This window comes from Anser anser, assembly GCF_964211835.1.
Source record: "Anser anser genome assembly, chromosome: 13".
NCBI lineage: Eukaryota > Metazoa > Chordata > Aves > Anseriformes > Anatidae > Anser > Anser anser.
Window position 1 is genome coordinate 23,605,676 of NC_139734.1, and position 22,667 is coordinate 23,628,342.

General features: G+C 38.5%; 1 protein-coding gene across 14 annotated transcripts in view; it reads right to left on the reverse strand.

Annotated features, from left to right (window-relative positions):
* Positions 1–22,667, reverse strand: part of ZC3H12B (zinc finger CCCH-type containing 12B) — a 44,420-nt gene that overhangs the window by 20,277 nt on the left and 1,476 nt on the right. For all 14 annotated transcript variants that reach the window (XR_014571952.1, XR_014571953.1, XR_014571954.1 and 11 more), the window contains exon 2: positions 3,656–4,431. Coding sequence is in view for 2 of the 14 variants with exons in the window: in XM_083797335.1 (XP_083653461.1) it covers positions 3,656–4,266 (611 nt within the window). In the remaining 12 variants the exon portion in view is untranslated. The remainder of the gene's footprint in view (positions 1–3,655; positions 4,432–22,667) is intronic.

Here is a 22,667-nt window from a genome sequence, read left to right on the forward strand (position 1 = left end):
GTATTTGGCCCCCCAGGAGGGCCAACCACATCCTGGGGTGCATCAAGTAGAGCACTGCTAGCCAGTCGAAGGAAGCGATTGTCCCGCCCTACTCTGTGCTGGTGCAGTGTCACCTCAAGTACCGTGTGCAGGTTTGGGCACCACAATATAAAGGACACAAAACTAATAGAGATTGTCCAAAGGATGGCAACAAAGGTAGGGAAGGCTCTAGAGAGCAAGACGCATGAGGAGCAGTTGAGGAGGTCCTTTGGTTTGTTCAGCCCAGAGCAGAGCAGGCTGAGGGGAGGCCTCATGGCGGCCTGCAGCTCCCTCACGAGGGGAGAGGGGAGCGGAGGGGAAGGCGCTGAGCTCTGCTCCCTGGGGACAGCGACAGGACCCAAGGGAACATCATGGAGCTGAGACGGGAACAGGGGAGGGTCAGGCTGGATGTTAGGAACAGGTTCTGCAGCAAGGGTGGTCGGGCACTGGAACGGGCTCCCCAGGGCAGTGGTCACAGCACCAAGCCTGACAGAGTTCAAAAAGCACTTGGACAACACTCTCAGACACATGGTCTGATTTTTGGGTGGTCCTTTTGGGGACCCAGGGTTTGGATTCGATGGTCCTTGTGAGTTCCTTCTAACTCAGGATATTTTATGATTCTACTTATTCTACATAGGTAAGAAAGACATGCAGATTGCATTATGTCTGGATTTCATATTTACAATCAAGCCTGTTTTCTTTGCCCAAAAAGTGTAGTGCAGATATTGTCACTACATCATAAAATTGATGGATAAAAAACACTTGAGGAAAAAAAAAAATATATAAAAACTGAGTTTTACCAAAAAAAAAAAAAACCAACACCCCACAATCTTTTTTGTTATACTTTAGTTTGGTTAGCAAAATCAACTACTTCCAAATTTGCATTTGAAAAGGATAGACTAGTAAGCCAATGCTATGCTCCTGGCTATACTTCTCAAAAGGTATTCTTTCAATATTTTTCTTCTTCCCCAACACAGCTGCAGTTTTTCATCCACTATGATTGCAGAGAAGCTGCCCAGTTTGGCACCATTCATTATTTTCACAGAGGCTTCCGTATTAATTTGTAAAGAAAATTACTTAATTTCTTCCTATCTTTCCATTCATTGCAAAAGGTGCTAACTTGATCACATCAGTGATGCTGTATTGAGGAGCATACTCACCCCTAAAAAGTGGCTGCATGGCCTGGTCCAGGAGGCTTCCAGAACACTGGAAGGGCCATGTGCAGTGATGACACCCCTCACCAGAAATAACCAGAGGCCTAGCTAGCAGTGCAAAATACAGGAGACGACTCCTCTACAGCAGCCCCACAGCATGTGGGTAGTCCAAGCAGTTGGCTGTAATTAAGGAGGCTCTGTGGCTCTATACAATGCCACGAATGCCTCCCACTACTTAAAGCAGTTGGCACTGGCTGTACACGAAGTGGCATCCAGTTGCTGTACGACCCTGTTCTAAGCTGTCAGTTCTGTGTAGCATCCCCAAAACTGGGCAAGCAAATTTCTATACTGAAAATGGAAATGGTTCTTTCTAGACACCTTTCAGATAAAACATATAATTTACCTCCAAGGCAAGGCTGCCATTTACATCACCAATGACTGCAATATTTTTCAACATAAGAAATATATTACCTTTTTCAGGTATTCTCAGCCTGTACAGCAATGTTGCATAATTAAGAGATTTGCATCTTATTGAAATTGTCTTTAGTATTATTCTATAGATTATCATTCAAATTTTACTTCAATAATCTCATTATTATTATTGGAAAAAAATCACAGATTACCAGAGTGTAGCAAGATGTGTGCTCTTCTTGAGCTCAAAATGTCATACAAAGCAACACTGAAATAGACTAAAGGCAGACAGGTGTCTAATACCAATGGTATAACTAAGGCCTATGGTTCACCAGCATTTTCCAAATCCTTGCAACTTAAATTAATAATTTGTACAAAAGCAACAATGTTACTAAAACAATTTTCTTTAGATTTTGTACATTTCAGATTTTACAGAATTTAATATTCTTGTAAATTTTCAGGTGCATATGCATTTTGTTTCAGAAACAGAGTATCAGTTCTAAGCTATGCAATCAGAGTATGCGCACACACTTTTCTCCAGCTGCTGTCACACAACATTCAGAAGTAATTCAAGCAGTACAGAGCCTGAAAATAAAACAAATCGGAAAAAAATAATAATAAATAATAAATTTTAAAAAGTTAAGAAAACCAATATTGGTGATGTTGCTTTACAGAGACATCTTTTGGATGGTGTTCTAGTTTAATACTGATAGGCAGCTAAGTACCACATAGCTGCTCTCTCACTCCCCCTCCTTAGCAGGACAGAGAAAATGAGATGGAGGAAATAAAAACCTTGCAGGTTTGATAGGAGACGTTTAATGAAAGAAAAGCAAAGGACGCATAGAAGCAAAACAAAGAAAAAAAAAATATTTTCTACTTCGCATCAGCAAGTGATGTTCAGCCACTTCTTAGGAAGCAGGGCCTCAATACATGCCACAGTTGCTCAGGAAGACAAACGCATATGTAATGAGAGACACAGAATCACAGAGCAGCTTGGGCTGGAAGGGACCTTAAAGATCATACAGTACCACCCCCCTATCACGGGCAGGGACACCTCCCACTACACCAGGTTTCCCAAAGCCCCATCCAGCCTGGCCTTGAGCACTTCCAGGGATGGGGCATCCACAGCTTCTCTGGGCAGCCTGTGCCAGTGCTTCAGCACCCTCCAAGTAAAGAATTTCTTCCTTGTATTTCATCTACACTCTTTCAGTTTAAAACTACTACACCATTAAAACTCAATACACCTATAAAAATTTGAATTTTCTTAATACATAGAAAACGAATCTTAACACAAATTCTTTTAGAGCAAAAAGCTGATACTATAGGACATCTTCATAAAAAAGAACCTCAAAAGTCTTAATACCACTGATCACCAGACAGTTTAAACAACTCCCTTATAGAAAATCATACTTTCCTCAATGAAAAGCAAAAGCATTGTCTAGCTAACCTTGTGTTCTACAGACATGTTCCTAAGTGGCATGGGACAGAACTCTCCTGAGCTAGTGTTTACCCAAACAGCCATGTGCATGTGTGCACACGTGTCTGAATTTACAAGCACCATAGCTGTGTGAGTCAGCATGTTCAGCTCATGCACAGCCCTGTACTGACACTGCTAAATTGCTCTGAATTCCGAGCAAGCTTGATCAGCAATAGTTCAACTTCCCTGAAGTCCACTGCATATCATCAGCATATACTGCATGTCATTTTTGAAAGAACAGGGTTTTCCTCTCCTATTCGGTTACCTCTGGGTAATAAAGAGGAATAATTTTCAACATCGTTCAAGGACTTAAAAAGGAATTAAACCCATCAACTCAAAAGCACAGCACAGTTAAATTGCTAGAACAACAGATTTGAGGGGAGAAGTTGGTTTAAAGAGGGGGTAGGGGGAACAGGGATTGCATATAAAGGAGTGACATCATATTTAAAAGCCTGGAGTAAAGACTCCATAAGGAAGATTCGCTATCAGTGTAAATATACAATACAACTTAAAATGACTTTACAATCAATAACAATTCCGCTCAAAAATATTTTTGTGATTTATTCTTTTCAAACGTTGTGACAGGTAGACCCACCTCATAGCCACATTGCTTCCATCAATGACGATTGGCCTCAAGTTATCACTGTTATCTACAACTTCATCTTCAAGTGACAATTCAGGGCTTGCTATTTCCTTTGGACAAGGGCCTCTTGGCACCAGAGTGCTAGTGGTACTGCTGGCACTGTTCTGTCCCTCTGATTCATTTTTGTTGCCAAGTCTCACAAGTTCGGCCAGAACATCATTGATGAGCGCATCTGCTCCCAATTTATTCAGTACAGCCTGGATTTGATCTCCTGCATACCCAAGTTTTAAAGCAAAATCCATTTTAGCTTGGTATTCCTTGTCCAAACTTGTTTTGCATTCATCTAGCTTCAGGTCTTGTGTGATACTGCTCTGTGAAAAACTTGGGCGATCCAAACAAGGGGAGCGACAGAGTGGCCGATGTGGTTTAGTGGAAACCTCCTTTTCTCTCCACTGAATATTGCTGCAGCTTCTTCTGAAGTATGGTTGCTCAGGTTCACTTTCTGAGCTCGTCCATTCCTCGGATTCAGCACTGCATTCCCCAGCATCTTGTTCCACGTTTCTGTCTTCTCTGGAGTGCCTCTTCTCCATTTTCAGCTTCCCTACCATAGACCAGGCCGTCATCACGTTCAGCTTCCAGCCAGAGAGCTCAGAACTTCTCTTTCATTTCCAGAGCAACCTGGAATTCATACTCGATTGCGTCCGTGTTGGCTAGATAAAAGTTTACACAAGTCTGGAGCTATGTCTTGCTTACTATGTTCTGGCATAAACAACGCCAACATGAAGTTCCTTTAAAAAATAAAAAGATAAAAATTAGCTTTTGTCGAATTCTGCAAAATAGTTTACTATGATAACTTCGTTTACAAGTCAATAGAGGTCCCTAGACATTCAGATTTCCACATAAACATTGATCATAATAAAGCATATAATTCTGTTGTCTCTTTACACATGAAAAATTTACTTTCCGCAGTATTAATTACAGCTGTAATTACTGGAGTATCTTATTAATACTTACAGAGAAAAAGAATGAAAAGGGTGACCCATGACTTTCACTACAAAGCTGTCTTTACAGCCTTCTACTGCAGAAACAGTCTGTACACTTCAGCACCCACTGTGTGGAGTTCCAGTACGTGTAAGTTCTACCACAAGCCACTTCAGTCTCTTTCCGTAAGGTTTTACAATCAGAGGTGACAAGCCAAACTTTCTTAAGTTTAGTGTAAACTGGCTGCTAGACATGCAAAGGTAAATACAAACATGCAAAAAGGTTCTACGCAACAATCATCTTGCGTTTTTTGTTTACTGTACCTACTACACTGAAAATTCCAAAATCAAGGATGGATACTACATTTTGTCAGAAAGTCAGGATACACGCTTATAATTCTTGTCTTATACCAGAAGAGAAAATGTTCAAGGAATCCTGTTGAGAGGTCTGCCAAAGCAGAAGATCAAAGTGACTTATGAAGGGCTGAACTGACGTCATGGAGACTTTGACAAATATTTTTTAAAAAGAATAGCAGAACATGTTTTAGAGAAAATGGTCATCTCAGACCTATAGATAAATACAGGTAACTGGAGAAAACTAATGGAGAAACATGGAGTAATAAAAGGAATTTGTAAATTAGCACTAAAGGCATAAAAGGGATTTCAGCTTCGACCAGCAAAATTGACAAGCTGACGAAAGTAATTAACAAGACGCCTTCTTTCAGACAGTTGCAAGCCCCACTTCCCTTTGTAAAACAGCAGACTGAGAAAACAGAATTCAGTATGAGTAATGAAAAATAATGATTTAATGGTCATGATGAAGCCATTTATTTTAAATCCAGTTCCTCATTTTAAAAAATTTTGCTTCTGTTAAAGTAATCTCCTTAGGTAGCTAGAGACAAAAATATGAAAGAGTGAAAGAGAAAATGAAAAGGTACCCAAGTCTCAAAAGAGCATAACTGTTTTAAAGCTACATCTACAGTAGAGACTTCTGTCAGCAACTATGTAGTCTGAAGAAGCATGAGGAACACGATCCTGCATTTAAACACCAATCACAAATGAAGCCATAGTACTGACCTCAGTTTTCAAATATACTCCTGCCTGTTACATTTGTGTTCTGAAGAATTCTGTAAATGTAAGCTGTGGACACATTAAAAGCTCTTTCCCAGGATTGCTATGATAATGGTTGTGACACAAAATAAGCATGACTTTGGCACTGGAACATAGATTAGCCAAAGATGTCCTCCTCTAATAATGCCCCTCACTGATGTGACTAAGAATAAATTTACATCTCTGTCATGCACTTTTTTCATTTCCTCTCACATCTCTTCCACTCCTTCAGGATTCAGGCAAGCGTTAAAAGACAACGAAGCTTTCCTCCAAAAAGTACTCAAACAAGCATGTGAATCATTTACATACAAGACGTTACCAAATACACTTGTATTCAAAAGCTTTTTTAAAATCTCATTCCTATCTTTCCAAGAGACCAAAGTGGCTCTTACTTAGTTACTAAAGTCTACCAAAACAGAAAGCAACAGGAAAAATACTCTGCTAATGTACGTCAAATGAGTTACTGTGCTGTACAGCATTGCTAAACCTAGGGTATGAAAACAACTACTGGAGTCTCCATTGGAAGGGAAAAGGTGCATCTAGCATGGCTAAAATAAAACCTCTGACACTATTCATTTTATTATTTATTTGATTTTCTTCCTAAAAACAGAATCTTAAATTGTTCCACAGAGCAAAAATCATTAGACATTTAAATCAAGAGACTAATAACGGAAATACTGACATGCGTTAATATTTTAATTTGCTGAGATAGATATATATCTATATAAAAAAAAAAACTTGCACACAAGGTATTTTTAAATGAAAAAATGGTTTCTACTTTTTGCTGAAAAACGAGGACAGTTTACAAAGCATTATAAGACACAAAGAAAATGAAAGAACCAGCAGTGTGCACGTAAGTCAAAGATTATTCATTCTTAGTTTCATATCCTTTCACTTTTAGGTAATAAGATGCTGAAAGTCATAGCCCCCTAATATACCACTTGTCTCAAAAGGCTTTCCTCTTTGGCTATTTCTCTACACTAAATGGTGTTTTTCTGTTGCTTATGAGAAAATTTCAGAGAAAAACAATTTTAGAAGAGTGATACAATTGATGATTAAACCCACTAAAATGTCAAAGCATTTCCAAGACAGATCCTTATTGGCTTTAAATTGTTTCAAGGTGAAACAAAGAGTATTTGTCTATGGAATGTTTACGCGGTAATTTTTAATTACCGTAAACAGGCCAAACAGTAAAAATCTACAAGACTGCACTCTAATTTACGCCCTTCAGTTATACATTTCACTTAGTTGTGGTAAATTTACGCGCTGGTAGAGATGAGAGATACTTACCCAGAATACAATGAGCTTCAACCAACATTTCCAGTGACACCACCTAAAGTCTCAAAACACTTATCTACCTACAGACATTCTAGTTGTGATTTTAGACATGAAAGGTAGGAGGTATTAAAGAAAATCTGTGTTTACTAATGAGCAATTATAGGCAAGTATCTTAGATTAAAATTTTATGATTGTGTGCTTTGTTTGCTTTGAGGAAAAAGTCTTTCATATTCTATTCAATTCACTTGTGACCTTGTAAAGTGGTTAAGAGGGAATTACTCCAACCATCAACCGTGAAATGAAAATAAAGGTTAAGAAGAAAAAAAAATAGCATCTTCTAAAAATATAGTCCTAGTTCTCATATCATGCAGAGATCAGTCAGAACGAAGATTTCCTTGGATGAACATGAACAGTAAGACTTTCAGCTATAACTGGGTGGTTCTTAGGTAACCAACGAAAATAGGTGGCAAAGGTGGCTAGCTTGACTGATGACCATTATCAGTCTCAAAATTACTCCAAACAGTGACAAATGTAATGACTCTCACTCATTCATGCCCTTTTTGTGATGCACATACACATACAATAATCCACTTAAACTAATTTTTACAGGACCAAATTTACGTTTTCTTACAATTGGTTAGATAACTCTTTAAGCTGCAAGCGAAATGTTCCCACCCAACTGGAAGTGAAATCAACTGAATCCACTTAAAAAGAGAGAGTGATTTTTTTACAGTCAAAAAATAATCTGCTTAGGACTGTCACTATCGCTTATCACTATTTATTCCGCATTTAGATTTTTCAACTTTTTTTTTTTAAGGCAACTGTAAATGATTTGCTTTTTTTTTTCCTCTTTCTTAGCTGGAAAACAGTATCTCTTATCTGCACATATCACCATTTTGTTGCATTGTCCCACTTAGATATACATATCTTTAATTTTCTGTTATTTAACACCATATAAGCACCTTATCAAAAATTTTATTTTTACTTCCCTAAAAGTAAGCTCCTATTTTAACAAGAAGTCAACAGTTAGATCATAGTTAGACCTAAGTAATCCTGAATTCAAAAATAATTTAAAATATAAACACGCAGGAAAAAAAAAAGTATGTAGGCATCGTAGCCTCAGGAAAAGCAAAAAGGTTTTCTCGTTTTCTTTAAACAACCAGCAGGCAAAGCTGTTTTCTCAACATGCAATTTTTGTCAAATAGTTTAGATAACCTGTTCTAGCATCAACTGCCATGTTACCAGAAAATGAGGGAAGCCGTCTCCAGAGCCCATGTTTACGAACCTATGCACTTTTGTACAGAGAGCTCCTACGAAACCAGTCAGCTGGTACAGCAGTCTCTCTACCCTTATCCAGTCACTTTGTCTGTGCAACTTAACTGTTTCCCTGCATCCACAGACTTGCACGTGGTAGAATTTGTTCCCAAATACATTACATCAAGATTCTCACACAATGAGGCACCTCATCGTCAGGTCAGGGGTACCAAAACTAAAAATAAATAAATAAACGAGTTACTGCACAGGACCAAGCCCTCACACTTTCCCACTGACCACCGGGAGAGGGCACCTGGGAAGGAAGAAGCATTGTGTTGCTCCCAAGCCAGCAAACGTAGCAGCAAGAGGAACTGAACAAAGAGAAAGCAGCATCAGCATTAACTACCACTACTTTAGCACAGCCTTCTTCCTCACACCATCCAGATTAGAAGTCAGGCGTGTAATACCATCACTCAGCTACACAGAAGGCACCATGGTGTCTCCCTCATTTCTTCGCAGTCCTGAACAGTCTAACGTACACCCTGTCATGGCCCCTGGAACTCTCTATAGCCCACGGTTATTGGTATAGATTTACTGTGTTTTCACTAACTATGATCCAGACCACCCTCCCCAAACAAGCCCATTCTCAAGCTGAGACAAGGCACACAAAGTGACGATTACTTGTCCTCAAGTTGCAGAAGTTTTTTGTTTGGTTGGTTGTTGTTTTTGTTTTTTAAATAAATCTGTCATCTTATTCTGGAGCCCAGGATCACTTCAGTACAGACAGTATCTCTGCAGATGATGTTGGCTTTGCAGTAAATTAGTATTTTGATCCAACAAGCACATCAGTCACTGTCATTGTCAATGTCAATGATCGAGGTTTAATCAGTACCACTATTCTGAAAAGCCTCGGATGCCCTATTCTTGGAAAACTGAGGTCTCAGCACTGTACCACCATATGTCTGAAACCATATTTGGTCCCAGTTTAGTTCTGACATCCAGTTAAGTACCTCTATTCACCATCATTACCTCTCCACCTACAGCATGGCAAGCATTTAGTATATTATCCCTTCTTACTGGACCACATGCTTCTCCTTTAAATACAGGAGTCATCTATTATGTTGGCCCATCAGGGAAATGATTTTCTCTTTTCTCAGTACCTTCAAAACACTTAAGCGCAGGGTGTCTTGAATTCACCACTTATGTCCACTGTACAACTGCTTCCTTTGCAACAGCCAAACTAAAGAAATTTCTGATTGAAAACAGTAAGTAGGAACTTAAAAAACTGCTTTAAAAGAAGCTTGATGCTGAGAGGAAATAGAATCATAGGATCACTGAGGTTGGAAAGTACTCCTAAGAGCATCAGGTCCACCCATCACCTAACACTACAAGTCCACCGCTAAGCCTTGTAGCTAGCCGCCACATCCACGTGTCTCTTAAATACCTCCAGGGATGGCAACTCCACCACTTCCCTGGGCAGGCTGTTCCAATGCCCAGCCACCCTTCCCGTGCAGAAATTCTACCTGACATCTAAACTAATCCTCCTGTAGTGCAAATTGAAGCTGTTGCCTTGTGTCCTAATAAATAAATAAAGTGGTAACATTTTCAATCCCACTACCTCAAGTCCAAGAACCCAGAGAAGAGTTGTGGCCACCGCTGTTTATACCTTCTCACAGGAAAGGTGAAATGCTGTTAAGCAAACAGAAGATTAACATTTTATCTTGACATTAAGTCAAGTCTAAGTCCTCCACTTTTTTTTTACTGCTCTTACAATTTGTTTTGGATATTTTCATAATTAGCTTGTCTTGCCTCCCCCTCACTACCTCTTCAACTGAGATCCTTGTTTCACCATGTTTGCATTTATTGCCATTGAAGCCTAACTTAATAATTTTAAGGCACTTTTATAGTTGCTAATGTTGTTTCTTGCTTCTCATGCTGCTTACAGGCTCCTAAATATCACTTGTCAAATACACACTATATACTGTACCAAGTAACCATGGTTTCTGTTCAGAAAACACTGAGCAGCTCCACAGCCCCAGCTACAACCAATAGCAAGGCTGATCATGTAATCCCAGTAGGCGAAGAGAGCAGGGCGCAGATCTGCACAGGCAGGAACACGCAGCACTCTCACAAACAGCACCAAGGGCTTCACATCTTGTTGCCCTCCCCGTCTGATGCCAATTAAGGTTCATTAAAGGGAAATGCATACAAACATACAGTGCGGATCCCTTCAGTAGCTGGGTTTATCCAAGAGTTGGCCCTGAATCGCCAACATCCTAAATTAGGCTGCAGTCCCACTCATTTCTGGTACAGACCCACAAAATCACACAAAAAAATGGTTGAGGTTGGAAGAGACCTCTGGATGTTATCTTATCCCAATTCTTCTGCTAGATGAAGTTGCCCAAGAACTTGCTCCAAGGATGGCGATACTCGCTCATAGATGCGTATACCATTTTTCCTTCTCCCTACCCCTAGCACTATGGATGTTCCAGCAGCCGGGTCTTGTAAACATAGTCACACGCACCGAAAGGTCAGCACCCAGGCCTTACATTCTCTCCAACAGCTGGCCTGGACCTCTTGGTCCTTTTGGCTGCCAATTCTTCCTGTTGTCTCACCCCAAAGATACATGCATACAACTTGCTCTCAAGCCACTTAACCTACTTGTTAACTAGGGTGGCCTGATATTTGCTAGCGATCATCCATCAACAGGCATATACTCCACTTGATTGCACCATGGACACAATGGACACACAGGTCCCTACAGAGACGCCCTGCCCTCTCACCCCTCCCCACACCAGTTAGAAATGTAGTTTAACGAGAAGACAGGACAGAGTGTGCCGACCAGTTCCAGGACACAGACAGACAAGCATACTGATCAACAAACCCTTTACAGGCAACCTGTCCCTTTTAACCCCTTTCTATTCTCCCATGGTTACTCCTTCCCAAATTGTCTTGAAATCTCCGTTTCCCCCCTTCTCCACGCCACCCATGAAACACCTTTGGTTTCTCCCATAGACTGCCCAAGTCTTGTGCAATCACAAAATGTTCTTTCCTTGCACCCTGTAGTGTGTCCAATACCCCAAAGACAGTAAGCCCCCAGTCTGTGAGATGCTCCAGAGAACCTCTGGAGCATGGGGCCGACAGCTCTCCTGTGACAGCCAGGAGACAGCAGGGCTGGGGCTCCATTTCTCTGCATGTGTTACTGGGATTCCCCTGCCTGCCACTGTGACCTTATGCTCCTTGTGGTTGTGTAGACAAGCTTTTTATCACAAATGGTAAGTTTATTAAAAAAAAAAAAAAGCAAGAATAATTTATTATTACGTGTATATAGATACCTACATTTTTTGCTACTTAAGATTTCTAAGTATTATGAAGTATTTTTTAGAATGTTTTCCATAGAGCTGAATGAATTGTGACTGAGATGATAATCACATGATACTCTAGCAAAATAAACAAAAGATTAGAAAAGTTCAAATAGCAAAAGGTAGATCTACTACTAAACCCAACTCCTAATATACACAATACCATTTACATTGGAATGTTTAAATATTAAGTCAAATATTATTTGAATATTATACATTTCACTAAAATTAAATGTTGCATCCAAAAATAATAATTGTGCCTTAAAATTCTTTTTAAAAATGACTTAATACAGTACCAAAAAATATATAAAATAAATAAACAATTCAAAGAATGTAACATTTTAATATACCTTTGTTACTGAATTATGAACCTGTCTTTGTTAATAGTAACGGTACAAAGCACACATCTGTTGTGGTGCTCTTAAACCTTCCAACTTCCATTTTTTGTAAAAGCAATGGCTAAGCCAATATACATTCAGCTTCTTTTTTAATAATGGCATCGGGTCTCACATGATAATTGTTTGCATCATCCAAGCCACCAGTTAATTTTTCTAGAATAAAAGAAATTGAGTAAGGACAATATCTGAGGTTTAAAATGTATGTCTACTGTATGTCTGTATGTAATATACATAATCTGTATACAGTCTAAAATAAAGTATTTTTAAAATATATGTATTTAAATACATATAAAAGATCATTTGCTAGTTCACATTTTCCACATCCATAAAAAAAACAACTCCTGGCTATTAATCTTCCTGCTTCTTGCTTTAAATGACCAAGTTCAGCAATTTTTGATACATGTGGCACTGAATGTAGTTGTTTTTACATCTCTGAGAGAGCTTCCAGTCAGCAGCAATGTATGTATGCAACCAACTTACTGGCATTTAGACTAAAAACTGAATGCTGTAATAATATACATAATTTCTTTTTTTTCCTACACTGCACTTTTCAGTAATTCAAACACGTAATCTTATAGTGGAATACTGACAATATTATTTTATTTCTGATTCATTTTTTCTATCGGGGATAGTACAGATGTATCTGGGGACCTCAATCAGTTCCTATTCTATTCTAACCATGTAGTCCCTGCTCAGATAAAATATAATCTAGAATTATGATGACAAATTACGAATGAATTAAACAAGCGATAATTTGAACAGAAGAAAAACTACAAGGACCATTTTGGTATTGTTGTGGGTCGCTGTTTTTCCAGGCAGCTTTAGAAGTAGTACTGTGTGCACTTCTGGGCACCACAGTACAAAAAGGAAATGAAACTGTTGGAGAGTGTCCAGAGAAGGGCTACAAAGATGGTGAAGGGCCTAGAGGGGAAGACGTACGAGGAGTGGCTGAGGTCACTGGGCCTGTTCAGCCTGAAAAAGAGTAGGCTGAGGGGAGACCTCATCGCCATCCACAACTTCCTCACGAGGGGGAGTGGAGGGGCAGGTGCCGATCTGTTCTCTTTAGTCACCAGTGATAGGACCCGAGGGAATGGTGTCAAGCTGCAACAGCGGAGGTTCAGACTGGATATCAGGAAGAGGTTCTCCAGTGAGAGGGTTGTCGCGTGCTGGAACAGGCTCCCCAAGGACATAGTCACGACACCAAGCCTGTCGGAGTTTAAGAAGTGTTTGGACTGTGCGCTTAGTCACATGGTCTCAATTTTTGGGCAGACCTGTGTGGTGCCAGGAGTTGGAATCGATGATCCTTGTGGGTCCCTTCCATTCTTCATTCCTTCACAGAATATTCCATATTCTGTGATTCTGTGACTTTGCACGGACACCAAAGGAGTCTAAAGGAAGGTTCTAAAGGGGCAAGTGAAAAGAAAGCATGTTTCTAACACACTTGTTTGCAGATACACACACGCACATTAAAACAAGCAGCTTAGGGCAAAATGTCAATATGAATTCAGAGCCTGGATAAACAATTCGGTGGATTAACAGAAATGGAGGACTCAATCTCAGCCATCTCCCTGACCGTAACACTGGGAAATCTTAGAAGTGGTCTGGCTGCGTGGGTCTAAGATAGACTAAGAAGTCTAAGAGGACTCCTAGATTTCAAGCCCACATATCTAGGAGAAATGAAAGCACTATTTCAGCCAATTTCAATTTAAGTTAGCGGCTGAACATTTATGAAGATTATCAAATTCTCCTCAAGCCACAAGTTTGAGAAAAAGGAGAGATCTATAGAAGAGAAATCTATAAATCAAAGAAACAGTTCAAACCATTTGAATTAACTCCCCAGTAACAGGGTACAGAATAAAAACTGAAAGCAAACTGTGGTGAGACTCTGTGGGACCCTCTACAAAACTAAGAAGGATGGGAGGAGGAGGAAGAAAGTGAAGAGATAAAGTGGTATCATCTCAGTGCTGTACATAAAGCCTGCAAACACGATACATCTCTATCAGGACAGTATCAGACTGTGAACAGTAGAAGAGCGAATTGTCAATTACAATTAATCTAGCGTAAACAATTCATGCATCAAGTAGAATAAAATGGCAGCTTTCAGGCAAAGTCTTTGGCCAAGCATATTTAAGCTGTGCTCTGTTTCTGGTAGCAATAGGTGCTTTGCTGAGAGTTCTCTGCTATCTTACTGCCTTTACGCTCACTTTGTCCTTACCCGCATAGAAAAAAAGTTACTGGAAAAAAACAGTCTTCTGCCTGTGAAGCTCACCTTGCAGTTAATTTTCTACTTTTTTGTTTTGTTATGGCTTATACTGTAAACTTACCACAGTTAGAGTAAACTGCAAAGTTAGCACAGATGTATTAAGGAGTTATCACACGAGGTAAAATTAAAAATAAATATTCTACTTACAAGTTAAGACAGAACAAATATTACCCAAATAATTTCAACAGCACTTGATTTTGCTGATAATTACTAAATTGAGAAAAGCCTGTGTGCCTCAAAATTTTCTCAAAGATAGAATAAAAGCTCATATGGATCATAAACAAGAACATTAAACAAACTGAAATTTGAGTGGTTATTTAGTACAAGTTACATTCTCTCCAAGACAGCAAAATAAGAACAAACATTTAAGGAGAGAAACAAAAGATACTACAAATTTCTCATCAGAACAGATTTTAACTATATATTAGAAAAGTATATACTGCAGCTTTAAAAATCTGAGTCTCTTGATGGTCATTGCTAAGCAACCAAGTTTTCTTACCTAAACACTTCTTTCAGCACAGTCACGACCAACTAGTAGAAGTGGTAATGTGATTCAGAGGACCGGTCAGGCAAAAGCATCTCCATATTTTGTTCACAAAGCACCAAAATGTAAGTATCCATTTAATTTTGATGGTAATAAAACATAAGGAAAACGTCTGCTAGGTAATGAAGTACTGAAATGTTTATGAAAAACATTTGAGAATTACTTAACAATTACTATTCAAATGACAATGACTATGAAAGATCTTGTGCTAGAAGTAGCTCTACTCAAAGCCTGCTGATTTCAGCAGAACCAAAAGAAACAGAGAATACGGGGTGAAATAATGAACTGATTTTTTTTTTCCATCCCTTAGGAAACTGTATCTTTCTATCACCTCTGTGCTCTGAACCACAACCTTCAAAAACAAAGGGACAATTACATGATGCACACATCTACTATGAGGAACAACTTTTAAATGAAAAAAAAATCTATTTCATTAACTCATTTAATCAACTTTAAAGCAGGTTTGCCTACTTTCTGTCATTGCAGATACTAAAAAGCAGGGTTACAAAAACACAACCTGAGTATTTTCTCAAATTCTCTCACATGGGAAAAAAAGTACAGATTACAATGATTCTGTAATGTTTATTTTAAGAAGGGAGAGCAATGTGTGTTTTTTTCTTGTATATTTTGAAATATATGCCGTTAATAAATTATTTTTTATAGTACTTTGTGAAGAAAAAAAGAAGTAACCAAATAGTAACCATGTAAAATAGTAACATCTAGGGAAGTTCTATATGCACAGCGAGGAATAAATATTGCAAATTTCTCCTTTTATATTTCTTAAACTGTCAAATAAACATCTTCACAAGAAAAAAATATAAATCATTAAAAATGAAGCTATTCCCTCCATTGCTTCATGATGAATTCTAATGTCTTAGTTTCTCACTTCATTCTTCATCTCATTCTGCTATTGTTAGCGTGCTACTCTGTGCAGATTCGTCACTGTAACACAGGCCTACAGGGAAAAGGCATCCTTCTGGAAGTCAGCCGTTCTAAACAACGGCCAAGTCTTCAATTACTGTGATTATTTCCAGATTATCAGAAAGTGACTGAACTACACAAAGACATAAATCCAAACTGAACATAACAACATGGACTTCAAAAGACAGTATAAACCTAGCACGATCGCAGGTTATTTATTCTACAGTGAATGACTGAAAACCCTCCTACAGTCTTCACAACTAAACGACAGGTAAGGGCAGGCATACTATCCATTTACTGCAACTACACCTTGTGATTACAGTATAGATGTCGCATAAGCCTGCTAACACAAAAACTTCCTGGTTACACACATACCAACTCCGGTAAAGTAAGAGACTAAAACCATGGAAACAATACGAGTAGAGGTAAAAAGAAAGAGAAGTGTTTAATTACGATTCAGTGTTCAGAGACACTAAATCCAACACGCTCTTCAATGCTGCAGCATGCTACAGCACGGACTAGCGGTTAGTAGAAAGAAACGCTGCCAGAGCACACTTTGGTCATTTTCTTTAACACTTGACTAATTGCCGTTCTGAAGACACTACAATCTGGGTCTGAAACACAAAACAAACAAAACAAATATAAACACTGGAACCAAAACACTGGCACAGGTTGCCCAGAGAGGCTGTGAATGCCCCATTCCTGGAGGTGTCCAAGGACAGGTTAGATGAGGTCCTGGGCAGCCTCATCTAGTGGGTGGCAGCCCTGCCCATGGCAGGGCGGTTGGAGCTAGATGATGTTTAATGGCCCTTCCAACCCGAGCCATTCTAGGATTCTATGAAATGCATTAAACAACAGTCTTCAAGAGTATGACAGAACAATACTTATACAGTAGTGATTGTCAGAGGACATCTGAACTTGGAATTAGCTCTGTATTTTGAAAAATGCATTTCTACAATGCTCATGAAATAGTGACAAAACTCAACATTGGTGTTTTCGCAACAGTGAAGAAACAACCTCCTTGTAATCTTATTTCAGCAGTGTAAAAATATTACTCATTACTTTTTGTTGCTTTTAATATTTTTGGAGGTAGTAGATTATTGTATCTACTGATACAGACTTCACTGTCAGCTTTAAGCCACAAATAAAAATAAGAGCTTTTTCTCATTCTGGGTATATACTTTTACTCATCTGCTGGGAAAGATTCACAACTGAACAAGATCTTAGAATATTCTAAAATTAAAGTTTTGGTATTTCAGAATGCATTTAAAAAATGTAAAGAGTTGCACTGTGTGTACTGTGTGCACTTTTGGGTGCCACAACATAAGGGCATAAAACTATCAGAGAGCATCCAAAAGAGCGCTACAAAGACGGTGAAGGAAGCGTCTAGAGGGAAGATGTATGAGGGGCGGCTGAGGTCCCTGGGTTTGTTCAGCCCAGAGCAGAGCAGGCTGAGGGGAGGCCTCCTGGTGGCCTGAAGCTCTCTCATGGGGGGAGCCAGGGGCAGGCTCTGAGCTCTGCTCTCTGGGGACAGCGACAGGACCCGAGGGAACAGCATGGAGCTGGGACAGGGGAGGGTCAGGCTGGGGGCTAGGGAAAGGTTCTGCACCCAGAGGTAGTCAGGCACTGGAACGGTCTCCCAAGGGACATGGTCACAACACCGAGTTTGGACAATGCTCACAGACATAGGGTCTGATTTTTGGGTGGTCCTGTGTGGAGCCAGGAGTTGGGACTCTAATCTTGTGAGTCCCTTCCAACTCGGGATATTCTGTGATTCTATATTATGTGGAATTATTTTGTCCCTGCTAAAATGAAAAAGGTGGGATGATCTGTAGTGTTTTGTTTGTGTGTTTATACACCTTGACCTTACTAGATTTCCGTACTCATCCTTATTTTAAACAGAGATGATAAGGATATATGACAGTTTACACATGCATGCATACCGTAATGTATATGCTGTAATTCAGCAGGAATTAATCATTTTCACCCATTCATTTTTTGAATATTAGTAGTGAATTATTTTCAGCCTGAAACAAACATGGTAGGCTTAACATAGTTAATTTTCATCCACTGTGCCAAGTGTTGCAAGACTGTAGAAAAACAGGACAAAATAGATTTTGTACAAAAACTACAAAATTATGTTGGCCATTTTGAAATTAAAGTGACTACAAAATGCGATGCTTTTGCAAAAATGGAGTCTTTGTTAATTTATAGTACAGTTTGAAGTGTAGCTCTAGGTAACGTCAACAAGATCACATGAATAAGCACTCTGAATGTATCTAGCAGGATTCTGCTTTTTTATTCTTTTTAAAAAACTGTGTTTTACACATTTTTATTGAGACTGTCTTTAGAGGTTCAGGTGTGCAGACAGGACCATCCATTTCACCATGGCTGAATGCAAGAGACTGGTGTTTTGAGCAAGGCATTGGAGTGACAATTTCATTCAGCACTGGCCAGACACTCAGATGAACATCCGAGAGCCACTATTTACTTCCGAATCTGTGAAAGATAATGAGCACAACCCTGAGTCCTTATTGGTCTTTTTATTTTGTCCAAAATTAGATGAAATGCCACTATTCTAGTGACCAAGCCTAAAAACAAAGAATTTTCCACACCTATTACTGAGTTTCAGCGGGTTCAAAGATTCAGATCTTTTTTAGCTGACCTTGATGAAAATTTCCTTGTCCAGCTTTGAGGAAATGGTAACGAGTTACAATTCTGCTCAACCACTCCATAGCAAGCAAGACACTAAACAGAACAGCACAATGCTCCTCCTCTGCATCAGAAATACAATCTCATAGAAGATGCTCAGAAATTCATTTTTCTGCCTTTGATTACGTATCTGCCTAGCAAGTTTTTCTGAAAATTTTAAAGTATATGAATGAACATCTGTGGCTCTTTTCCATAGCTAAGCTTTCATAAAAGATTCAGAAATTAACCTAGAGGCAATGCCAGTAAAAGGAAAACATTACCCAGTTAACAGACAACAGGGAAATGAGTAAAACCATTTTGATTAGCTAGAATTTTGAGAACCAATGGCCACTTCTGAAAATCCAGACTAAAACCTCTTTAACAGGTCATGGCAGATTTGGAACACTAAATAAAACAAGGTATTCTTTGCAGCACAGATATGCAATGAATCCCAAGGCCCCAAAGATGTTATTTTGCTTCGGTGAAGATTACAGGATTTAATTCAAAACACAGGACAGAAACAACGCAGTAGAAAAGAAAACCTGTGTTAGAAGTTTATCCCTCTTCACATCATTCTTAGCATATTGTCTAGTTTTGTTAAACTGAAAAACTGTAATATCACTATAAACTGTCTCATCTCAATGTCTGAGATATTTCAAATTTATTTCAGTAAGTACTTCAAATAATCACTGATCCCAGTATTAGAGTATACATAAAAGCAAGCTGCGTGTAGCACATCGCATAAAAAGAGGATTTGAAATTGCTTAAGAAGAAGGAATACACCACAAATCAAGTGTGAACTAAGAGACACAAAGTCAGCGTAGAATTTAAGCATCATACCTCAGACTTCATTCATTTTGTGACACTCCTAAATATGAATTCAAAGGGGTAGGATGGACATAGTTGGAATTATAAATACAGGAAGTGGCTTTTTTTAATCTGTTTCTTAAGATACATGATTTGTGCACGGAGTCAACCAACTTTTTGACCTAGGTAGTGCTGAGCACAAGACAAATATCAAGTACAGGCCTGACTTCTGGAGGGAAGGAAAGGGAGCATTTCTTTTGCACCAGGTATTGCACTTGACTTCTTAAGACAAAGAAAAAAAGACAGAAAAAAAAATACCACACCCTAGACAGTAAGCATGCATTCAAAAAAAGGGTGTCAGAACGATACGTGGTACCTCTTTCCACCAATCTTCTCTTTCCAATAATCTTAAGTAATTATGGCTAGCATATTTGCTACTGAAAAAGTCTGTTGTCCCTACCAAGGCAACATTTACGCTTCAGTTGACATCCTCACGTAAAATATGAGAGCAGAATTATAACCCCTTGAAAGAGTAGTTGTTAGCAGTTCCTTATGAACTGAAATCATGGACTGAAATCTAAAACCAAAGCAATACTATGCTCATTTTCCTAATCCACATTCAGATAGGAGGCTGCTACCCTGCAGATCCATATGACTCATTAATGCTCTAGGAAGGAAAAGAAAACATAAAATTGTAAGTGCAGCGAAGTCAAAGACACATCAAACATGTGATGCATTCTATCATTTTAACTTATACTGACTGTAATTTTGTAATTGAATATTTAGAACTCTACTTTGGTAGACTAAACCAAATCCTCCTTTAACCAAAAATCTCATTTAGTAACAAAGTAATCTTTGAGAAACCTGCAAAACAAAGTGTATTCGGTTTCTAAAGGCCTCAATATACTAAGTGGACCCCTACCTGCTATGCCATCCCACAGGAAGCAGGACGAACTCAGCAGCTAGCATATATGCTTCCTGATACACAACCAGCCTCTTCAGAAGCTACTAAAAAAAAACATCAGAATCAGACAGAGACACCTCATTGAGTTAGCATCAAACAGTACCTTTATGGAAAGCAGTAAGAAGGGTTTAAAAGTGTCTTGTGGCTAGAGATTTTCAGACTTGCTATGCTGCTTTTGCAAAAACAGGGTCAGTCACTAATTAGGTCTGCTTTAAGCAGAGTGTTGGACTAGATTACCTCCAGAAGTCCATTCCAACCTAAATTATTCTTTTATTCTAAGACTTATTCATTCCTAATATGACAACGCTGTTCATTTCCAAGGCAAAGAAGCCTGAAAATCATTTTCAAGAAGACTACAGGAAAAGCCTACTGTTTTGCTTTCAAAAATGAAAACAGCAGATCCCTATGCTCTGGCAACTGTATCTTACTCTTTAAAGAGAGATGATCTACATGTGGACTAGGCCTGAGAGAGAGGAAGATTCCCCCCCAGTCAGGACAACCTACAAATCAGAAAAAAAAAAAAAAAAAAAGACTTGGCAAAGAGTCTAAAATTACTATTTGAACTTAAGAAAAAAGAAAGAAAAGAGGGAAGAGAGAGGGGTGATCTCATGGTTTTTAGTTTAAAATTCTGACCTACTTTTGACTTTGTATGATTTGGCTGAGGTGTCTGTGGGCTCATTAAAGGAGCAAATATATCAAATTTCTTGTGGATGCCCTTACTAAAAATAATTTTAGTTTGATTCTTTGGCTTTAGCCTAAGGTTTAATATTCTGACTGTATTATAGCATTGCTCCCTAGAAAAATGAACAAGTAGACTCGACTAATCAGAACTGATATTAATCTTGATGAGGGGACTCTCTCCAGATGAACTGAATGTGGAAAATGAGCTCTTATATTTCAGCTAGGTAACCAACAAGTACCTTGGCATAAGCTAGGATTTGTAAAAGGCTTAAGTATAGTGTACTGTTATAGCCTAATGAAATTCCAGAGGAAGCCCACAACAAACGATGTAAAGTCTAGATTTTATTTTGACGTGGTGATTCACCCCGGTTTGCTAGCAAGCAAAGTCAAAAATAACTCAAGTAAGAATATGAAATACAACAGCTTCCTTTAAAACTGAAAGATACTTAGCTAAAGTACTATTTAAATATAGAAACAATATATATATTTGAGTTGAGACGGACAGCTAATGAAGAGTTTCTCTTATTATGGCCAATTTCATGAACAAATTGCTCACCTCAGAGCAATAAAGTTACATCTTAGGGGATCCTATACTGATTAGCTCTGCACTTCCACACGTGTTTCCTAAATCTGAAACATATCAAACAATACTGCATGTAATGGAATCAGTAAGCCTAGATTTCCAAAGCTGGCCATGGTATTCTTACTTCCAGATTAATTTTCTATGTTACCATAAAATACATGACATCAAAGATAGCTTATAAAAAGAAAAAAAAAAAAGAAAAAAGTAGGCAAAAATAAGAAAAAAACAGTAACAGATGGAAAGATTTTTTTAAAAAATCCAGTATTATTACTCAAACATGCTTCTCATTTATAATGCCTTGAAAAAACAGTCTTTTAAGTTAACCCTACAAAAAATATGTGTATATCCACACATACGCACACCTGTCCAGCCATGTACACATGGTTCCTCAAAGCCCTTTATGTCTAACAGATTCCATAATCAAAATAGGTGAGTAAGAAGAGCTCCAGTGCTTCTGCCCTTGATGTAAATAGTAACAGAGAGCAAGTGACAAAAGCAATTTGTTTTATTTCTATTATTTGCGGATCTATAATAGAACTATAAATGTTTAACAAAATGACATCTCAGTTGCATACTGTAAAGCGGTTAGGAAAGCCAGAAACAGTAGATGACTACAATGGAATAATTTGCATTGGAAAAGGCATCCCAAAAGATCAAAGAACTGAAAGCTAGAACTTACTCACCGCAGTTGACGGTAAGAATTGACTTTCCTACTAGTTCATCCGCACATAAAGTGTCACTGATATCCATTCACCCTCTTAACATCTTTTGTTTCCATTCTTTTTGATTAGTGACTTTGGGTGCTGTTAGATTTTTTAAATACATCTTTAAGGGATTATTCACATGAAATGCAATAGCTTTACAGAAGCTTTAAAGAGGACTTCTGTTAAAACTCAGTAACCATTAGAACATTTTAGAAGACAGGTCCAGAAAATATCAGCAGCTACAGGACCGATATATGGGTAATGTGACAGTGAAGAAAAAAATAACATGTTCCAACCGCAGTTGAATTGTTCTAAATGTGAAAATGACCTTGACATCCCCACTAACCCACTTTTCCAGCTAGACACGAAGATCATTTTGTAAGCAATGTTAGCTACACTTGTAAAATGTACCTTTCAGTTCTACATACCATAGTCCATTTACAGAATCTGGCAAGTAAAATACACATTTCTTTAACAAAGGGTG